The sequence below is a fragment of the Sapajus apella genome, unplaced genomic scaffold (genome assembly GCF_009761245.1).
Source record: "Sapajus apella isolate SASKATOON/1434 unplaced genomic scaffold, GSC_monkey_1.0 scaffold30, whole genome shotgun sequence".
Lineage (NCBI taxonomy): Eukaryota > Metazoa > Chordata > Mammalia > Primates > Cebidae > Sapajus > Sapajus apella.
In genome coordinates, this window is record NW_022436970.1 from 15290646 (window position 1) to 15312576 (window position 21931).

General features: G+C 38.7%; 1 protein-coding gene across 8 annotated transcripts in view; it reads right to left on the reverse strand.

Moving 5' to 3' along the window:
• CD226 (CD226 molecule) overlaps positions 1–21931 on the reverse strand; it is a 141847-nt gene that overhangs the window by 34071 nt on the left and 85845 nt on the right. For 5 of the 8 annotated variants that reach the window (XM_032293884.1, XM_032293877.1, XM_032293880.1 and 2 more), the window contains exon 5: positions 6013–6115. In XM_032293884.1, coding sequence (XP_032149775.1) covers positions 6013–6115 — 103 coding nt within the window. Of the gene's footprint in view, positions 1–1509; positions 1571–4917; positions 5397–6012; positions 6116–21931 lie in introns of those variants that run through there. The other 3 variants (XM_032293882.1, XM_032293881.1, XM_032293883.1) reach the window with 3 other exon arrangements.

Consider the following 21931-nt stretch of genomic DNA (forward strand, 5'->3'; position numbering starts at 1 on the left):
GGATAGCATTTGAGGAAATTTTTGTCTTAGTTTGGGCTGCTGTCACAAAATATTGTGGACCGCATTGCTTAAACGACAAATACTTATTCCTCACAGCTCTAGAGATTGGGAAATCCAAGATCAAGAAAATATCTTCCTAACTTGAGAAAAAAAAAAAAAAAAAGTCTGGTGAAGGCCTGAGGGTGTGTTTCTTGGTTTGCAGACAACTGTCTTCTCAGTATCCTCACATTGCAAAGAACAGAAAGAGGAAGCAAGCTCTTCTGTTCCTTTTAAGGTGCTAATCCCAATCATGAGGATTGTACCCTCATGATCTAATTACGTCCCCAAGTCTCTCCCTCCTAATATAATCACATTGGGGGTTAGGACTTTAACATATGAATTTTGGGAAGGCACAAATGTTCAATCCATAGAAACGGGGTTTTTTGTTTGTTTGTTTTGTGAAATTTCATAAACAGAATGCTATGTGTTAGAGAGATCTAAAGTATAGTGGGGATAATAAGCATAAAAATACATATCCCTCTTATCTGCAAACCCAGAAGTTTCTAGTCTGTTAGTTAAACAATAAAGGGCAGGAGCAGGGCAGAATAAGGAAGAAACTTTTACAGCTCATCAAACTTCCGCAACCCATAAGGAAATAAAAAAGTTCTTTGGCTGGATAACCTAAGTATACATTAATTAATAACAACTTCAAAGATAATGATAATAATGAGTATCATGCAATATGTTCTTCTACGTGCTTGCTACGTGTCTGGGTCTTGTATGCATTTTAGCCACCACGAAAGCCTTATGACACAAAAATATTATGTCTTCTCCTGGGTTGGCTAGTGTCCTCTGCAAATTCCTCCTCAGAACCTCATAACGTGACCTCATTTGAAAATAGGATCCTTGCAGATGTAATTAGTTAAGCTGAAACAATACTGTGCTGGAGAAGAGTGGGTGTTTAAGTCCAGATGACTGGGGTCTTCATGAGAAAAGAAGGAAGGCAGACACATACACACAGGTGAGAACATCATGTGATGAGAGAGGCAGAGATTAGAGAGATGGATCTACCAGCCAAGGATCGACAGCGCTGCCAGAAGCTGGACAGAAGCATGGGATGGCTTCTCATCCCACAAAGAAACCAGTCCTTCTGACACTGTTTATACTTCAACCCTCTAGAATTGTGGAAAAATAGATTTCTGTTGTTTAAAGTCACCCAGGTTTGGGAATTTGTCACAGCAGCCCTAGAAAAGGAACAAAGATTTAGGCTTCATAGTGTTGATTGTTATTACGTCAGGGTAATTGCTCCTTTATTTATATTCACATAAGAAAACTTAGTTTTAGAGGGCAGTAAAAATAGAATAGTTCAGAAAATAACTTTCTCCGAATAGCTGATATTTAAATTGCAGGCAATTGCATAGTCAGGTTACAAAAAGGACAATAAAATATAAGATTGCTAACTGCAAAAGAGAATGATTCTGCATTTGTAAATTACAAAAGAAAAAAATGACAAGTTCTTTATAAGCTTACCTTCTTCGTTGTATCCCAGGACTCTGTAAATAAATCTCTTCTCTCTCTCCTTCTCCTTCTTCTGGTATGCATATTCAATAAAGGATATAAAGATGATATTTCAGCACTGAACTCTATACCTCACTGCACCCCTAGCCCACACCCACTTTCTAATATAGTAAAGTAGCTTAATGTACATTTATCCAAAATTCTGTTAACCTACACTTTTTTTCCCTGTCTTCTCCAAAGTGCTCCCAGATGATGAGGGCAACTAAATGGATAACTAACCACTGTGCATTAGTAATTAATCTCAGTGACTTTACTAAGAATGATTTATAGTGAGTTACTACATAAATGGCTTATAGCCTTCCCCAAATAACCTCAGATTTAAGACATTTTCCACAATTAAAATTTATTTTAAATGCCAACAGTGTAACTTCTTAAATGACAATAATATAATGAAGCTTTATAAAAATTTCTGGGTGTTATTCTAAATCACTTGTATGGATTGTTTTATTAAATCACTTATATAGATTCTTTTATTAAGATTTCATCAAAACTTTATCTTTAACAGGTTTGGAAACTAAGGTATGAAGAGGAAGAGTAATTTGCCCAAAATCACATGATTAGTTAGTGGTAGTATTGGAATTTAAATCCAATGCTCTCCCTCTTGACTATTAAGCTCTACAACTTCTGAAATCACTTCACTGTAGCTGAACGGACCATCTGCAACCACAGGATTCAATAAACTCTCCATGGTTCCAAAAAAAATTAAAAATTAGTTCAATCATTGTGGAAGACAATGTGGTGATTCCTCAAAGACCTAGAGACAGAAACACCATTCGCCCCACCAATCCCATTACTGGGTATATGCCCAAAGGAATATAAATCATTCTATTATAAGACACACGCATATGTATGTTCATTGCATCACTATTCATGATAGCAAGACATGGAATCAACCTAAATATTCATCAATGATAAACTGGATAAAGAAAATATGATATACATGTACCACAGAATACTATGCAGCCATAAAAAGAAATGAGATCATGTCCTTTGCAGGGACATGGATAGAGCTGGAGGCTATTGTCCTTAGCAAACTAATGCAGGAACAGAAAACCACATGTTCTCACCTATAAGTGGAAGCTAAATGATGAGAACACATGCGCACATAGAAGGGAAAAACACACACTGGTACCTACTGAAGGGCAGAGGATGGAGGGATGAGAGGATCAGAAAAAATAACTATTGGGTACTAGGCTTAATACCTGGGCGATGAAATAATCTGTACAACAAATCCCATGACACATATGTACCTATGTAACTAACCTGCACATCCTGCACATGTATCCCTGAACTTAAAATAAATGTTAAGAAAATAAAAATGAAAAATAAACATCACAGTTAGATTATGTTGACCAGCCATTCCAGTTTGCCTGGGACTAAGGAGTTTCCCAGGATGAGAGATTTCAGTGCTGAAATGGGAAAAACAAAGCTCCCTATTCGTTGTCAATGCCGATGTTCACAATGAATATAAAATAAGTATCTAAGATTTTTCTCCCTAAACATTATTTTGTACACTGAGGTGTACGTCTATAGAACATATTTTGGCACTTTCTCTTTGTTTGTTTGTTTTTGAGACAGAATCTCACTCTTGTCACTCAGGCTGGAATGCAGTGGTGCAATCTCGGCTCACTGCAACCTCCACCTCCCGGGTCCAAGCGATTCTCCTGTGTCAGCCCCCTGAGTAGCTGAGACTGCAGAAGCCTGCCATCACGCCCAGCTAATTTTTGTATTTTTAGTAGAAATGGGGTTTCACCATGTTGGCCAGGCTAGTCTCGAGCTCCTGAACTCAAATGATCCACCCACCTCAGCTTCCCAAAGTAATGGGATTACAGGTGTGTGCCACTGCACCTGGCCTTATTTTGGCTCCTTTCACACTTGCCAATCAGAGGCCCTTTCCCTAGCCATGGTCACTTACTCGTGTTACTGTTGCTATCTCTGCATGAAAACAGCAAACCAGGGGCAGAGAAGCTGCTGCCAGTTCCTCCAACACACAGGCTACAAGGCGCTGAGTAGCCCGTGTGCTGGAGGAATTGGCAGCAGCTTCTCTGCTGAAGAATTCACTTTTGTTCAGGGACACTGTCTGATTTATGTTGGCTTCTATCCAAGTCAATACATCTGATGATGCAGGATTATTTTAAACAGTTGGAAAAACAGAGTTCAGAAGGTCATTGTTGGAGCCCTTGGGCCGTCTTTCAAAGCATTTCCATCTGAAGTAACAACCACAAACTGATACTAGTGACAAGGTAGAAAGAACAATCGCTTTTTCCCTTGTGGTGTGCGTCCGTGATTACAAATTCAAGTCTACTAATCTCCTTTTATCACATTTAACCAAGTGGGACAATATATTCTACCATTCAATTTAGCTATTCATGTAAAAGGGATGCATTTTCATGAAGCAAAATCTATCCTGTCCAACATCTGTGACCCTGTGGAGGTTTGTCGCCACTCGCTGTCTCTTAGTCACACTGCCCGGTTCCTGTGTGCTCCCTCTGCCGTCTCTGCCCTTAGGATGTTTTCCATTGCCAAGGTGAAGCAGTAGAGGAGTCTGTGGTGCCACTAACACCTTGGTTCCTTACTTCCATTTGCTAATTTCTGGTCAGGGAAAGACTTAAGGGCAATCTGTGATGGGGAAAAAGGTAAAATGACCTGATGTCATATTTCAGTTTAATTAGATAATATTTATTGAGTATTCATTACTTGGACAGAATAGTGCTAAGTGCTATCAAATACTAAAAATATGAATAAAACACAAACTCTGCCATTATGAATAGAAAGAATGACAAGCATGAAAGTGATTAAAACACAAAGCAGGATGAGGAGTAGCAGAGAAGTACATGATGATTCCAGATGGTGACATCATGTCTATTTGCAGGGACAGAGAACAGTGCAGAGCTCACAGAGGGGACAGGTGTTTCACACCTTGAATGATACACAGGAATGCAGCCAAATGTGGGGAAACAGCATTTTGGTAGCAAACCAGATGGGGAGAGCCTTGGGTGTGCTGCAGTTTTCACAAAATTTATCAACATCAGGGAGAATACATTAAGGAGAAAGTAGGAATAAAAATTAGGTTTCAGTCAGAATGTAGGGCAACTTCAATGACAGGTTAATGAGTTTTAACATTATTCTGGTAGATAATCAAAGATATTGAACAAGAGGATGACATGCCAACCCAGCTTTCAGAAGAAGAACCAGGGAAACTGGATGGGTTAGAGAAAAAAAAACTATAGCTGAGAGCAGGTTGGAGACATTACCAAAAAAGGGAGCAGTGATGACAGCTGCCAAAGAGCCAGAGGTCAAGGTCAAGGATGAAGAGACAAGATGGAGAGACCTACTGGAAATCCTATTAACAAGGCGCGTGTGTGTGTGTGCGTGTATGTGTGTGAATATGGTGTATTTGGTAATATTACTGAAGGAGAAGAGTACAGATGGACATACTCACTTACCCAGCAAACATACATTGTCTATGATATACCAGACATGCAAAATATAGTCATCAAAACTGTGGTCCCCTCCTCCCTTAAGAAGATAACACTTTAGTTGTAATACACTATAAGGAATAATTTTAACCTGCTATGATTACAGCAAAGATATGCAACAAATACCTACATAAGTGAGTTGATAAGTACAACAGAGCTGCAAGGTGAAGAAATACCTCAATCAAGAATATCCTAGAAAATTCCCAACTGTGCCACAAGACAGTAAAATATTTTTTTTAATTTTCAATTTTTGAAATTGACAGGGTCTTGCTATGTTGCCTAGGATGGACTTGAACTCTTGGGCTCAAGCAATCCTCCAGCCTCAGCCCCCTGAGTAGCTGGAACTTCAGGCACATATATCTGTGACCAGCCAATAAAACACAAAAAAATTTAGTATAAGCCAATGGCTTCCTGCTCTCTCTAGGGCAGCACCCTCCAATTCCTTCTTCTTAGTAATTTTAAGCATCTAGATTGCTTGGTTCTGAGAATATACAACCATTTGAAATTATGTTGTTTGCTTATTAGGATGTGAACTTCATTATCTCTTGTTCACTGCTATGCACAATAAATATTTGATGAATGAATAAATGAAAGGCATTATCACTGTTAAACTTGCTCTTCCCCTTCTCAGAATCTGTATCCATCTCGTGCTGTGTTATCCATGCACACACACACCATCCCCTCACCGACAGCTTTTTCCTCGGAGGAGGAGAAAGCAGGGCAGGATACAGAGCAGAGGCATCAGGCAGAATACAAAAGGGCCGGACCAGCAGCTTCTACTAATTCTTAAATGAACTATTCCAGCTTTCTCTGTAACATTACAGCTATATCTCCTCCTTTGTGTTAGAACAGTACTCTCAAAAATATAAGTGTGAATGCTGAGACAGCTTGACAAATTATTGGGTTATTAATAGAGAACCTCTAACATCAGAATTACTCATGCTGAACAAGATTCAGGATAAGTTGCTCTACTCACCGGCTAAGGAAAATGACAATGATGGTGGTAATTGAGATAACAAACAACAAGAGTAAAACTGTCCCTCCAGCCACATAGGGAATATATTGGTTATCGGTTTTACCTAGGAGAAAAAAAAAATGTAGGAATTAGGAATTCAACAAAAAGCCGTAAAAAGTAAGGCAGGAAAATAAATAAAAGATACATTAAATATTGAGTAACAAAAACAAAGACTCCAACAAAAAAATACAATAAGCTACAGGAAAAAGAGAGTTTTTGCTTTAGAGTCTCCTAAATGTTTCTCACTCGTAATAGATTTATATTTGTTTCTCAATTAAGCGGGGTTCTACACCTTAAGAAAAACAGAAGTATAAAGAGCATGCATTTGCCAAAGACCTCATTCAAATAAGCTGCTGATCATTTATACAAAATCTTTTTTAGAACAAAATAACTATTAAAATAGTAAATAGGCCGGGCGTAGTGGCTCACGCCTGTAATTCCAGCACTTTGGGAGGTTTGGGCGGGTGGTTCATTTGAGACCAGGAGTTCGAGACCAACATGGGCAACATGGTAAACCCCCATCTCTACTAAAAATACAAAAATTATCCCAGCGTGGTGGCACATGCCTGTAATCCCAGCTACACAGTAGGCTGAAGGACAAGATTCATTTGAATCCAGGAGGCAGAGGTTTCAGTGAGCTGAGATCATGCCACTGCACTCTAGCCTGGGCAACAGAGAGAGACTCTGTCTAAAAATAAAAAAAAAATAGTAAATAAACAAAGATGATCTTTTATGCCTGATGTAGTAAATACATTCAACATACAACAGAATATAACTCCGATGTTTATAATTTTTTTTTAATATTTTTGTATTCAATTTGGTAATGATTTAAAAAATCAGAAAAAAAAAAATGTTACTCCAACTCAATGTCTGAAAATTTATCATGGTCCAGTAATCTGAAATCCTCATCCTAAATCTTTCACAATTTATCTGATTGACTCCAGCAAACTCCTTACTGTATATGTGTCGTCTCTTCATTTGTCAACTGATGGCAATGACAGTAGCCCTAATTACGTCAGAAAATTGTGCTGAGACTCTGATGACTCAAATTTCAAAAGAACAATCAACTACCGTTAGAGAAATGTCCCCTCTGGAGTGTGAGCCCAGTTAGGTCAGAGAACATTTTATCCCTTTGTAAAAAAAATTTTTTGTTAATTAAACTTTAAGTTCTGGGATACAGTGCAGGTTTGCTACATAGGTATACATGTGCCATGATGGTTTGCTGCACTCATCAACCCAACATCTACAACAGGTATTTCTCCTAGTGCTATCCCTGCCCTTGGCCCCCACCACCCAATAGGCCACAGTGTGTGCTGTTCACCTCCCTGTGTCCATGTGTTTTCACTGTTCAACTCCCACTTACCAATGATAATATGCAGTGTTTGGTTTTCTGTTCCTGTGTTAGTTTGCTGAGAATGATGTTTCCAGCTTCATCCATGTCCCTGCAAAGGACATGAACTCATCTTTTTTTATGGCTGCATAGTATTCTACAGTGTACATGTGCCACATTTTCTTTATCCAGTCTATAATTGATGGGCATTTGGATTGGTTCCAAGTCTTTGCTATTGTGAAGAGTGCTGCAATAAACATATGTCTGCATGTGTCTTTATAGTAGAATGACTTATAAACCTTTGGGTATATACCCAGTAATGGGATTGCTGGGTCAAATGGCATTTCTGGTTCAAGATCCTTGAGGAATTGCCATACTGTCTTCCACAGTGGATGAACTAACTTACACTCCTACCAACAGTGTAACAGTGTTCCTGTTTCTCCACATTCTCTCCAGCATCTGTTGTTGCCTAACTTTTTAATGATCACCATTCTAACTGGCATGAGATGTTTTCTCATTGTGGTTTTGATTTGCATTTCTCTAATGACTAAGGATGATGAGCTTTTTTTCATATATTTGTTGCCCACATAAATGTCTTCTTTTGAGAAGTGTCTGTTCATATCCTTTGCCCACTTTTTTATGGGGTTGCTTGCTTTTTTCTTGTAAATTTGTTTCAGTTCCTTGTAGATTCTGGATATTAGCCCTTTGTCAGATGGATAGATTTAAAACTTTTATCCCATTCTGTAGGTTGCCTGTTAACTCTGATGATAGTTGCTTTTGCTATGCAGAAGCCCTTTAGTTTAATTAGGTCCCATTTGTCAGTTTTGGCCTTTGTTGCCAGTGCTTTTGGTGTTTTAGTCATGAAGTCTTTGCCCATGCCTATGTCCTGAATGGTAGTGCCTAGGTTTTCTTCTGGAGTTTTTATGGTTTTAGACCTTACATGTAAGTCTTTAATCCATCTTAACTTTTGTTTAAGGTGTAAGAAAGGGGTCCAGTTTCAGTTTTCTGCATATGGCTAGCCAGTTTTCCCAACATCATTTATTAAATAGGGAATCCTTTTCCCATTGCTTGTTTTTGTCAGGTTTGTCAAAGATCAGATGGTTTTAGGTATGTGGCGTTATTTCTGAAGCCTCTGCTTGTTCCACTGGTCTATATATCTGTTTTGGTTATTGTAGCCTTGTAATATAGTTTGAAGTCAGGTAGCAGGATACTTCCAGCTTTGTTCTTTTTGCTTAGGATTGTCTTAGCTATACGGACTCCTTTTTGGTTCCATATGAAATTTAAAATAGTTTTTTTTTAATTCTGTGAAGGAAGTCAATGGTTTCTTAATGGGAATAGCATTGAATCTATAAATTACTTTGGCAGTATCGCTATTTTCATGATATTTATTCTTCCTATCCATGAGCATGGAATATTTCTCCATTTGTTTGTGTCCTCTGTTATTTCCTTAAACAGTGGTTTGTAGTTCTCCTTGAAGAGGTCCTTCACATCCCTTGTGAGTTGTATTCCTAGGTATCTTATTCTCTTTGCAGCAATTGTCAATGGGAGTTCACCCATTATTTGGCTCTCTATTATTGGCATATAGGAATGCTTGTGATTTTTACACACTGATTTTGTATCCTGACACTTTGCTGAAGTTACTTATCAGCTTGTGGAGATTTGGGGCTGAGACAATGGGGTTTTATAAATACACAATCATGTCATCTGCAAGACAGAGACAGTTTCAGACAAGTTGACTTCCTCTCTTCCTATTTGAATATCTTTAATTTTTTCACATGCCTGATTGCCCTGGCCAGAACTTCCAATACCATGTTGAATAGGAGTGGTGAGAGCGGGCATCCTTGTCTTATGCTGGTTTTCAAAGTGAATGCTTGCAGCTTTTGCCCATTCAGTATGATATTGGCTATGGGTTTGTCATAAATAGCACTCATTATTTTAAGATATGTTCCATCAGTATCTAGTTTATTGAGAGCTTTTAGTATAAAGTGATGTTGAATTTTATTGAAGGCCTTGTCTGCATCTATTAATTATGTGGCTTTTTCATTGGTTCTCTTTATGTGATGGATTATGTTTATTGATTTGTGTATGCTGAACAAATCTTGCATCCCAGGGATGAAGCTGACAACTATGGCGGATAAGCTTTTAGATGTGTTGCATTGATTCAGTTTGCTAGTATTTTATTGAGGATTTTCACATTGATGTTCATCAGGGATATTGACCTGAAACTTTGTTTCGTTGTGTTTCTACCAGGTTTTGGTATCAGGATGATGCTGGTCTCATAAAATGACTTAGGGAGAAGTCTCCCTTTTTCTGTTGTTTGGAATAGTTTCAGAAGAAATGGTACCAGCTCCTCTTTGCACCTCAGGTAGAATTCAGCTGTGAATTCGTCTAGTCCTGGGCATTTTTTTTTCTAGTTCATAGGCTATTAATTACTGCCTCAATTTCAGAACTTGTTATTGGTCTATTCAGGGATTCAACTTCTTCCTCGTTTAGTCTTGGGACGGTGTATGTGTCCAGGAATTTATCCATTTTTTCTAGATTTTTTACTTTATTTGCATAGAGGTGTTTACAGTATTCTCTGATGGTAGTTTGTATTTCTGTGTGATCAGTAGTGATCTCCCTTTAATCATTTTTTATTGTAATTATTCTCTCTTTTCTTATTAGTATGGCTAGTGGTCTATCTATTTTGTTAATCTTTTCAAAAAATCAGCTCCTGGATTCACTGATTTTTTGAAGGGTTTTTTGTGCCTCTGTCTCCTTCAGTTCTACTCTGATCTTAGTTATTTCTTATCTTTTGCTAGCTTTTGAATTTTTTGCTCTTGCTTCTCTAGTTCTTTTTTTTTTCCGATTTGTTTATTTTATTGCATTTTCGGTTTTGGGGTACATGTGAAGAACATGCAAAATTGTTGCATAGGTACACACGTGGCAGTATGATTTGCTGCATTCCTTCCCATCACCTACATCTGGCAATTCTCCCCTTGCTATCTCTCCCCAGCTCCCCACCCACACTGTCCCTCCCCTATTTCCCCCCAACTGACCCCAGTGTGTAGTGCTCCCCTCCCTGTGTCCATGTGTTCTCATTGTTCAACACCTGCCTATGAGTGAGAACATGTGGTGTTTGATCTTCTGCTCTTCTGTCAGTTTGCTGAGAATGATGGTTTCCAGGTTCATCCATGTCCCTACAAAGGGCCCAAATTCATCATTTTTGATGGCTGCATAATATTCCATGGTGTATATGTGCCACATTTTCCCTATCCAGTCTATCGTCGATGGTTATTTGGGTTGGTCTCAGGTCTTTGCTATTGTAAACAGTGCTTCAATGAATATTCGTGTGCATGTGTCCTTATAGTAGAACAATTTGTAATCCTTCGGATATATACCCAGTAATGGGATTGCTGGGTCAAATGGAATTTCTATTTCTAGGTCCTTGAGGAATCGCCACACTGTCTTCCACAATGGTTGAACTAATTTACACTCCCACCAACAGTGCAAAAGTGTTCCTATTTCTCCACAACCTCTCCAGCATCTGTTGTCTCCAGACTTTTTTAATGATCGCCATTCTAACTGGCGTGAGATGGTATCTCAGTGTAGTTTTGATTTGCATTTCTCTGATGACCAGTGATGATGAGCATTTTTTCATAAGTTTGTTGGCCTCATGTATGTCTTCTTTTGAGAAGTGTCTGTTCATATCCTTTGCCCACTTTTGAATGGGATTGTTAGTTTTTTTTCTTGTAAATCTGTTTTAGTTCTCTGTAAATTCTGGATATCAGCCCTTTGTCAGATGGGTAAACTGCAAAAATTTTTTCCCATTCTGTTGGTTGCCGATTCACTCTAATGATTGTTTCTTTTGCTGTGCAGAAGCTGTGGAGTTTGATTAGGTCCCATTTGTCTATTTTGGCTTTTGTTGTCAATGCTTTTGGTGTTTTGGTCATGAAGTCCTTGCCTACACCTACGTCCTGAATGGGTTTGCCTAGATTTTCTTCTAGGGTTTTTATGGTGTTAGGTCTTATGTTTAAGTCTTTAATCCATCTGGAGTTAATTTTAGTGTAAGGTGTCAGGAAGGGGTCCAGTTTCTGCTTTCTGCACATGGCTGGCCAGCTTTCCCATTTATTGAACAGGGAATCCTTTCCCCATGGCTTGTTTTTGTCTGGTTTGTCAAGGATCAGATGGTTGTAGATATGTTGTGTTGCCTCCGAGACCTCTGTTCTGTTCCATTGGTCTATATCTCTGTTTTGGTACCAGTACCATGCTGTTTTGATTACTGTAGCCCAAACTTCCATTCACAATTGCCACAAAGAGAATAAAATACCTAGGAATACAACTAACAAGGAACGTAAAGGACCTCTTCAAGGAGAACTACAAGCCACTGCTCAACGAAATAAGAGAGGACACAAACAGATGGAGAAACATTCCATGTTCATGGTTAGGAAGAATCAATATCGTCAAAATGGCCATACTGCCCAAAGTAATTTACAGATTCAATGCTATCCCCATCAAGCTACCAATGACCTTCTTCGCAGAACTGGAAAAAATCACCTTAAACTTCATATGGAACCAAAAGAGAGCCTGCATAGCCAAGTCAATTCTAAGCAAAAAGAACAAAGTGGGAGGCATCACACTACCGGACTTCAAACTATTCTCTAGTTCTTTTAATTGTGATGTTAGGGTGTTGATTTTAGATCTTTCCCACTTTTTCCTGTGGGCATTTAGTGCTATAAATTTCCCTCTAAACACTGCTTTAGTTGTGACCCAGAGATTCTAGTACATAGTATCTTTGTTCTCGTTAGTTTCAAATAATTTATTTTATTTCTGCCTTAATTTCATTATTCACCCAGTAGTCATGCAGGAGCAGGTTATTCAGTTTCCATGTAGTTGTGCAGTTTTGAGTGAGTTTCTTAATCCTGAGTTCTAGCATTGACCCCTTTACCATTATGTAATGTTCTTGTCTCTTTCAATCTTTGTTGGTTTAAAGTCTGTTTTATCAGACTAAAATTTCAACCTGTGCTTTTTTTTGGCTTTCCATTTGCTTGGTAAATCTTCCTCCATCCCTTTATTTTGAGCCTATGTGTGTTTTTGCATATGAGATGGGTCTCCTAATACACCACACCGATGGGTTTTGACTCTTTATCCAATTTGTCAGTCTGTGTCTTTTAATTGGGGTATTTAGCCCATTTACATTTAAGGTTAATTTATTGTTATGATGAATTTGATTCTAACATTATGATGCTAACTGGTTATTTTGCCCATTAGTTGATGCAGTTTTTTCATAGTGTTGATGGTCTTTACAATTTGTTACATTTTTGAAGTGGCTGGTACCAGTTTTTCCTTTCCATATTTAGTGCTTCCTTCAAGAGCTCTTATAAGACAGGCCTGGTGGTGACAAAATCTTTCAGCATTTTGCTTGTCTGTAAAGGATTTTATTTCTTCTTCACTTCTGTAGCTTAGCTTGGCTAGATATGAAATTCTGGGTTGAAAATTCTTTTCTTTTAGAATGTTGAATATTGTCCCCCACTCTCTTTTGGCTTGTAGGGTTTCTGCAGAGAGATCTGCCCAAGTCCCCCTCGAACATTTTATGTTTTTGTTACATCCTCGTGCACACAACACACCTCACAGCCCCCAACCCACAGAGCACATTGTGAACACTTCCCACAGAGAAGAACCCCATCAATAACTGCTGCTGAGAATGGGATTGAATTGATACCCAGTAGTTGTCTTAGTTGCCATTTCTCTTGGGACAGTGAACCTGCCAATCACCCCACCATTAAAATGGGGCCAGGCTCTGAAAGGGCAACACAATTTCCCTTCCTCTTGAAATCAAAGCTTGAGCGCTTGTACTGTGACACCCAGGCTGTCTGGAAACCTACTGCAACCTGAAAACCATGCCTTTCAGCCAGTTCTTCCCCATCTTTTCCTCAGATAATTTATTCTCACTTTATCCACTATTTAGCTGCATATTTTTTCATAAGATCTCAAAGTGTAGACCCACTCATTAGTTTACAAACTTTACTGCAATGGAAAACTAAGACAAATAAGCAAACATTTTATTTTTAAACTTTTTAAACATAGATTCCACAAATATGTTAAGTCATGCAGAATTTTTTCTTTTTGTGTCTGGTTTATTTCACTTAGCATAATGTCCTCCAGGTTTATCCACCTTGTCACACATGACAGGATTTCCTTCTTTTTTTAAGGGTTGATAATACTCCATTGCGTATATGTACCACGTTTTCTTTATCCATTCATCTGTTGATGGACACCTAGGTCGCATCCACATCTTGACTATTGTGGACAATGATGCAATACATACATGGTGCAGATATTTCTTCAAGATTCTGATTTCATTTCCTTTGTGTATATACCCATCAGAAGGATTGCTGGTTCATATGATAGTTTTATTTTTAATTTCTTTTTTTGTTTTGTTTTGGAGATGGAGTTTCGCTCTTGTCACCCAGGCTGGAGTGTAGTGGTGCAATCTTGGCTCACTGCAAGATCCACCTCCCAGGTTCAAGCGATTCTCCTGCCTCAGTCTCCAAGTAGCTGCAATTACAGGTGTCTGCCACCATGCTCAGCTAATTTTTGTATTTTTAGTAGAGATGAGGTTTTGCTATTTGGCCAGGCTGGTTTCAAACTCCTGACCTCAGGTGATCCACCCACCTTGGCCTCCCAAAGTGCTGAATTACAGGGGTGAGCCACTGTACCTGGCCTATTTTTAATTTCTTGAGAAATTTCCATTCTGTACAAATAATGGCTGTACCCATTTATATTTCCACCAACAGTGTACAAGGGCTCCCTTTTCTCCACATCCTCACCAACACTTGCCCTCTCTCATCTTTATGGTAACAGCCATTCTAATAGGTGTGAGGTGAGAGCTCACTGTGGTTTTGATTTGCATTTCCCTGATAACTAGTAACGTTGAGCACCTTTGCATATACCTATTGGCAAGTGTTATGTCTTCTTTGGAAAAATGTCAATTTTTGCCCACTGTTTAATTGGGTTGTTCTTTTGCTATGAAATCCTGCCATTTGTGGTAGCATGGATGAATCTGGAGGACATTATGCTAAGTGAAATAAGCTAGAAATAGAAAGACAAATACTGTATAATCTCACTTGTATGTGGAATCTAAAAAACTTGAACTTACAGAAGCAGGGAATAGAACAGTGATTGGAAGGACCTGGGAGTGCAGAAAAAAGGGAGGCGTGGGTTAATACCAACTTTTGGTTATAAGATAAATAAGTTCTGAGGACCTACTATACAGTATGGATGGTGATAGATGAGTTAATTAATTTGATTGTGGTAATTATTGCATCTTGTTTACATACATCAAATCATCACATTGCATTGCCTGAATATATTCTATCTTTATTTGACAGTTAATTATTATTATTTTTTTAATTTTAAGCACTTGTTTTCTTTGGGCATTTTTACATTTTCCAAATTTTCTAGATGATGTGTTACTTTTGTAATCAGAAAAATACAGTACAAAAAAATTAAAGTCTGCAGGCTTAAAACAGAATATTCTATCCAATCTTTGTGGTTAAAGTACAGGTTGTAGAAATCTTTTTTAAAAATAGACTCAGAATACTTAACGATTAAGGTGGCTTTCTTTATTAAGGTCTAATTTATATGACTTGAACAGTATAATCCACTTGAAAGTACAAACACTTGTATCACACTGCCCAAATATGAATCTAAACGTCAGATGTATTCTTTCATATGAAATGTGTTACCTATTTGTAACCTCTTTTTAGAAATGTTTGACCACTTGGATCAGATCCACTCATTTACTCAGTCTTTAAACACAAAGTATTTCAAGGTATACTGTATGTCTGGTACTATAGACAAAGTGGTAAGTAAAGACAAATTTGACACTTTCGTAGAAAAACACTCTCTCAAATTGTGTTTTTCCTCTGCTCTCACACTACCTCAACAATTGTCAACACAGACTTCTGCGACCAAAGCTGTAGGTGATTTTCCCACACACCAAGTAATAGACACCAGTTGAGTGTCCATCAATTCAATTCCAACACTATCTACCAGAGGATAGTATCAGATTGCACAGATTGGGGGCTTAGTCCCAAAGACATCCCTTCCGCTGTTGCCAACCCACTCTTCAAACACCAATTGCAAGTTCAGGCCTCTAGAACCTCTGACTGATGGGCTTCAAGCTGGGGTTCCCATGACCTTTCTCCAGGTTTGGTTAATCTGGTGGAGTGGCCCACAGAACTCAAGAAAATTCATTTGTCAGTTTATTATCAAGGATATTTCAAGAGATACAGATGAAGAGATGCATAGGGTGAGGTATGTGTAAAGGGGCACAGAGCTCCCAGGCCCACCCTGTCCACGCCACCCTCCAGGGGCCTCCATGTGTTCAGTTATTCGGAAGCTCTCCAAACCCCATCCTTCCGGATTTTTATGGAGGCTTCATTACATGGGCATGATTGACAACCCCGTAGAAATGGGAATGGACAAAAAGCATATCATCTAAACCCACAAGACCTGTCTATTCAGACTTTTCTTGGCCTCCCTGTGTAGCAGTCTCCCCTCTAGGTATGGGGTGGGATCCTCTCTGGAATGAGGGTCTTTTGACTCATATTCAGATTAGCGTCTTACCTTGGGCAGAAGAAAGGACAGGAGAAGGTCAGAGAGCGAGCTTCTGTTTCCTGAGGTCTAAAGTGCTCTGACATTATAACAAGGATCCTGGGAGTTTGGAGCCAGGACCTGTGATGAAAACCTGCATATCTGCATATCCTAATACCACAATACCTGATTTCACTGAACATACATTGTTTTTGAAAAGTCCTAGACAATTTAAAAACAATTAAGGAAACATGATTTTTTTCTTAAGAAATAAAGGTGAAAGAAAGCACAGGGGTCAGGTAGAGATTCAATCCAGAGACACTTCACTGTAAAGGGGCCCAGCCTATAGCCAACACGGCTTCTCACTCCATTCCCTGCCCTGCCTGCAGCTTCCACATGAATGAACCTGGCTTAGAACGAGGCTGGGTAGCCTTGCACCTTGCTGAGCCCTGGATGACTGGGGAAAATAAAAAAGAAAAGCAAATGGGTTTGGATGCTTTGGAAGTTAATCAATAGTTCATAACATTTACTTTTTTCTTTAAGTTTTGCTAATAGATCTCAGGTTGAGTCATGTCAGCCCTTAAACCCTTCTCTTTAAAAAAGAAGAATTATTTCCAGAAGCCACTTTTTTGCTGACTTTTTTCATTTATATCCCAATGCTGTGTTGATTCACAGGAGGACAAAAGTGTCTTGAACCATAAGGCCATTATTTTTCCTTCCATCACAAGAGATAAATACAGTTAAAACAATTTAAAGCAAGCCAGTAAAATATATAAATGAATAATTTACTCCAGGACTGCGACCCTCTAGGCTAAGTTTCTGCCAATGACAAGTATTTATGGCTGAGTTATAAACTCTTAGAAAAGGCTCATGATAGAAATATTGTCAGTCCCTTTCCTCAGAGTTCCACAGGCAAGAGCGGCCATTCATGCCTATAGTTTATCCTCTATTAGGGTTGGGGTGGAGTTAGGGAGTGAAGAAACTAAGTAACTTAGAACCTAAATAACTGGACCAAAGAACATGCCGGGGAAACCCACAGATCCTGACTCTCTAATGTCCAGCATTAGGCTGGAAAATGCAAATTATGACCACAATGAGATACCACCTCACACCTGTTTGAATGGCTCTATCAAAAAGATGAAAGATAATGAGTGGTTTTTCCCCCTCATCAAGGTGTATGTAGTTGACTCCATTTCTCACCACGTTTTCTCATGAGACTTTCAGGAACAAGCAATTCCTGGCCAAGAAACGAAAACAAAATCATCCCAATCCCCAGTGGATTCAGATAAAAGCTGGAAATAAAATCAGATACAACTCCAAAATGGAGACACTGAAGAAGAACCAAGCTGGGTTTATAAGGAATTGCAGATGAGATGGCACACATATTGATGCTGTGTCAAGGTCAAGATCATCTCAGCATATTGAGCTGCTAATGTCACCACTATCTGGACATTCAAACATGATTTATTGGGAATATATTTTCACTCTGTTTATGTGCTCTGCACTAGTAGATAGGTTCAGTAATAAATACATGGGAATTTGTGTTTCAGAAAAAGAAAGAAGAAAGGAAAGAAAGGAAGAAATATGAAGGAAGGAAGGAAGGAAGGAAGGAAGGAAGGAAAGAGGGAGGGAGGGAAACAAAGTGTTGGCAAAGATGTGGAGAAAACAGAAAAATAGAACCCTCACACACTGCTGAAAGACAAATACCACATAATCTCACTTAAATATAGAACCTAAAAAAGTTAATATCTCAGAAGTAGAAAGTAGAATGATGGTAACCAGAGGCTGTACAGGAGGATGGGGAGAGAGATAATGGGGGTTGTTGGTCAAAGGGTAAAAAATTTCAGATATACAAAGGGAATAAGTTTTGAGTTTTTTGTTTTGTTGTTTTGTTTTTTTGAGACAGAGTCTTGTTCTTTCACCCAGACTGGAGTGCAGTGGCATGATATTGGCTCACTGCAACCTTCACTTCCTGGGTTTAAGCGATTCTCCTCCCTCAGTTTCCCAAGTAGCTGGGACTACAGGTGCACACCACCACACCCAGCTGATTTTTGTATTTTAGTAGAGACACGGTTTCACCATGTTGGCCAGGTTGGTCTCAAACTCCTGACCTCAAGTGATCCACCCTCCTCAGTCTCCCAAAGTGCTGGGATTACAGGCATGAGCCACCATGCCCAGCCATGTTTTAAGATTTATCATACAGCAGAGTGACTATAGTGAATAATAATGTATACTTTAAAATAACAGAGTAAATTTCAAATGCCTCACCTTAGAAATCACAGGTAAATGAGGTGATGGATATGTTAATTGCCTTGATTTAATCACCCCATTGTATACATATATCAAAATATCACATTGTACCCCCAAAATATACACAAATATTATTTGTTGACTAAAAATATTGATTTAATTTTTTTAGATAAAAAAGTGAAATATTGGGCCTCATTTTGTGTGCAGATGGACCACACATAGTGAGTTCACACAGAGCAGATGTTGGTGAGCTGACAGATTCTGAATTTTCAGGTCACTCCAAGTTTTGACTTTTTATATGATGTAGACAGATAGTCAGCCTTTGTCCCACTTCAGACATTGGTTTACTGAAAACACCAAGACTGAGGAGAAAAGCTTTGGGGCCTAGTTTTGTCTTCTAATTCTTTTCCCTGGAAGACCTCACAGAGGACATTTAATGTTTTAGATACTTTTTTTGGCAACCGCAAAATGGTGATAAAAAATTAACCACAAGGTTAGCTGTGAGACTTAAATAAAGGATGTAGAGGTGCTTTCACTGCTTAAAGCACCAAACAATTTAACTTATTAATCATGCATATATTATATATGCATTTATATTTTATGTAGACACATTCCAAATGAGGATTAAAGAGATAAGTTGTTTCTATTTTTTTCATGTTGAGATGTCACATGGAAGCAGGTGTGCATGGCAGACCATGCTTGCTCCTGCAGCTAGACTCACCTACCTAGGGAAAGCCACAGGTACTGCTGTTAAACATATATAAAATAACTGTTGCTTTGGCAGTCCACAGGACATAGTGGTAGCCCAGTTTGTTGAATTTTCCTATATGCCTGAAATATGCATCAAGTGGATACTGGTGTAGTAATATTATTCCAAATTTTCAAAGGTCAACTTTCTTTGTCCAGATAAATCAATTTTATACTCTTTGTATTTCAGAAGCCTTTCCCTGTTTTATAGCAAGAAGGTCCTAAGGTGTAGATTATTTTCAGAGAATTAAAGGGCCATGACTTCAACCTCTAATCCTTCTCCTGAGTAAATCGCAACTACTCTTCCTCAAAATAAAAGTATTATCAGGCTTTAACTAAGAAACATAAGGCCCAGAGAATTTACATAATTTTCCTGTCATTATAGAACAAACCAATCAGGGAAGCAAGTTTCCCACGTGATGTACAAATTTTGCTACAATTTGCCTCTCTTGGTGGCATTTAAAAAATATATATCAGGTGGGAAAGTTTCTTTACATTGAAAATAGTTCTCCCAAATAGTTCAAACACTTTAAAGGTTTATGTCACTTGAGAAACATATAGTCTAAGATAGTCTGTATGTAAGTTTTACCTACACAATATAGAATGACTGCATTAGCTCCCTTTTCTGGCACCATAATGTAGCATAATTCAGTAATGTGGGCCATAAGTTCTCTACAGAAATTGGTGTATGGCAAGGGTATTTAAGTCAGCACATGAGGACAAATAGATGAGAATATCTTCAAATTGACACTTTTATTCAGAAAAAATGTTAAGGCTGACTCGTTTGTGTTAGATGTCTCATATTTTACACAACTATTTCTTAGCCTTATACTTCTTGCACACTTACCTCAATTTTTATGAACACAATATTTAGAAGAAACTGTAGAGATGCTTCAAAAGTCAGACTGTGAATAGCGGCGCATATCTCGCTCACTAGCGTAGTGGACTAGTGTGCAGAAAAGAGTTCACGTAGCAGGCCTGGGTTCTAAGTGGTCCTCCTACCTCAGCCTCCCAAGTAGCTGGGGCCACAGGGACATGCCATCATGCCAGGCTAATATTTTTTTAAAATTTTTATAGAGACAAGATCCCACTATGTTGCTCAGGCTGGTCTTGAACTCTAGACCTCAAGCAATCCTCCTACCTTGGCCTCCCAAAGCACCTTGATAACAGACAGGAGGCACCACACCTGGCTCTGAGTGATTTGTATGGCCTAGCCAAGACTGTTTCTGTTTAGTTTTATTTCCAGGGCTCTTGTATTCATGTTTGTGCGTGCCTTGACTGAAATCAGGAATTAGAAACTAAATACCAAGTACATAGAAAAGAAAATGAAGTAGATGCAACAAGTTCTCTGGTTGGATAAGCATAGCAGTGAGATTGTCGTGTAGATACCGTTACCATTGACTTATAAAGCGTCTCTTGGGAATCTGGCTTCCTGTTATAACAGATTAACAATAAAAAACTAGAAAAATGGCAAAAAATAGACTGGGCTATTGAGGGAAATAAATGAGGTAGGTGATGCTTTGTATTGAGTGAGGAGACCAAATTAAAACAAACATACAAGAGTATAATGATACAAGATAATTTAAAGTGGAGCTTAACCATCTTGCTTCTTATTGTAGCCCACCACATACAGCAAAGTGCAGGACTCGGTGCTCAGAGGACACCAGGACAGTCACAAGATGGTTGTTTCTATTATTCTCTGTTTAGTGAGGCAAAGAAATATGCTATCCAGCTTAGAATTCTTTCCATCTAAAAATGATAATTTTAAAACTTGGTGCATACAAGGAATCAGCTTTACTAAATTTTGAAGATTCATCTATATAAAACATCTCAGTACTTATTACCTACAAAAATAAGGTTTATTGTGTCTGTAAACTTCAAATAAAACAAGTATGAGAATGTATATGTTCTTATAGCAATGTAAGAGAAATATCATCTTAAAATGAACTATTAGTATTAAAAGGCAACCAACATGCTATTTCACAGTTGTATTCAGGGTGCCCCCTCCCCAGGACCTGGGATTTGCTGGAAGGATGCACAGCACTCAGCCTTCAGCCATGCTCACGGCTCAGATTTATGACAGCAGAAAAATCTAAGGCAAATCAGCAAAGGGGTAAGCTGCCTGGGCAAAGTCAGAAGGACTGGCTGATATCTCCAAAGAAAAGCAGGTGTTTAGCATAAACCACATGAACTGTATAAACAGTTTAGACTGAATAAACCATCCCATCAGTTACAGAATGGTCAAAAGCTTCCAAAAATCCAAGTTCCCACATGCCCACAGTGAGCCAAACTTGCAGGAAGGCTGTCCTAAGGACTGTATCCCCAGGCCTGGATGACAGAGCCACACCCTGTCTCTAAAACAAAACAAAACAAATTATCATACGGAACCTTGTGAAATATCACCCTGATTCATCGGCCTGGGAACAAGTCCCTGGAATCCACATCTTTTAGCAAGCGTATCAGATGATTCTGATGTTGGTTCCACAGAGCAGCTTTGAGAAACACTGCTCTACTCTAGGAAGCACCTGCCAGGGGAGCTCCAGCAGCTGACCCCCAGCCTGCCCGTGGGTTTCTCCTCCCTCCTTTCTTAGGGTATTGACTTTAGAACACTGGTAATTGGCAGTTCTGTCTCTGTCTCTTTGAAAGACATGCACATCGCACATCTTTTTAACAGCCAAATAAGTCCCTTGTCAGCTTTTGATGGATAAATGTCTTTCTCAAGGACCTGGGAGCCATCCCTTTGAAATGTAATCATCAACAAAGATAGCACCCTTACCTCCCAGTCTGAGAGGGTAGGAGACTACCACAAGCACCTCCTCAAGGTGCAAAAGTACCTACTGTCATAAAGATATGAGAAGTTTATTTTTCCTTTGGATAAAGCCAATTATTAGCTAACACATACAGTCGCCCCAAAATACCAGTTGAATCTAGGATGAAGCATTCATCACGAATGTCTGACAAGTCCTCTTACTCAGA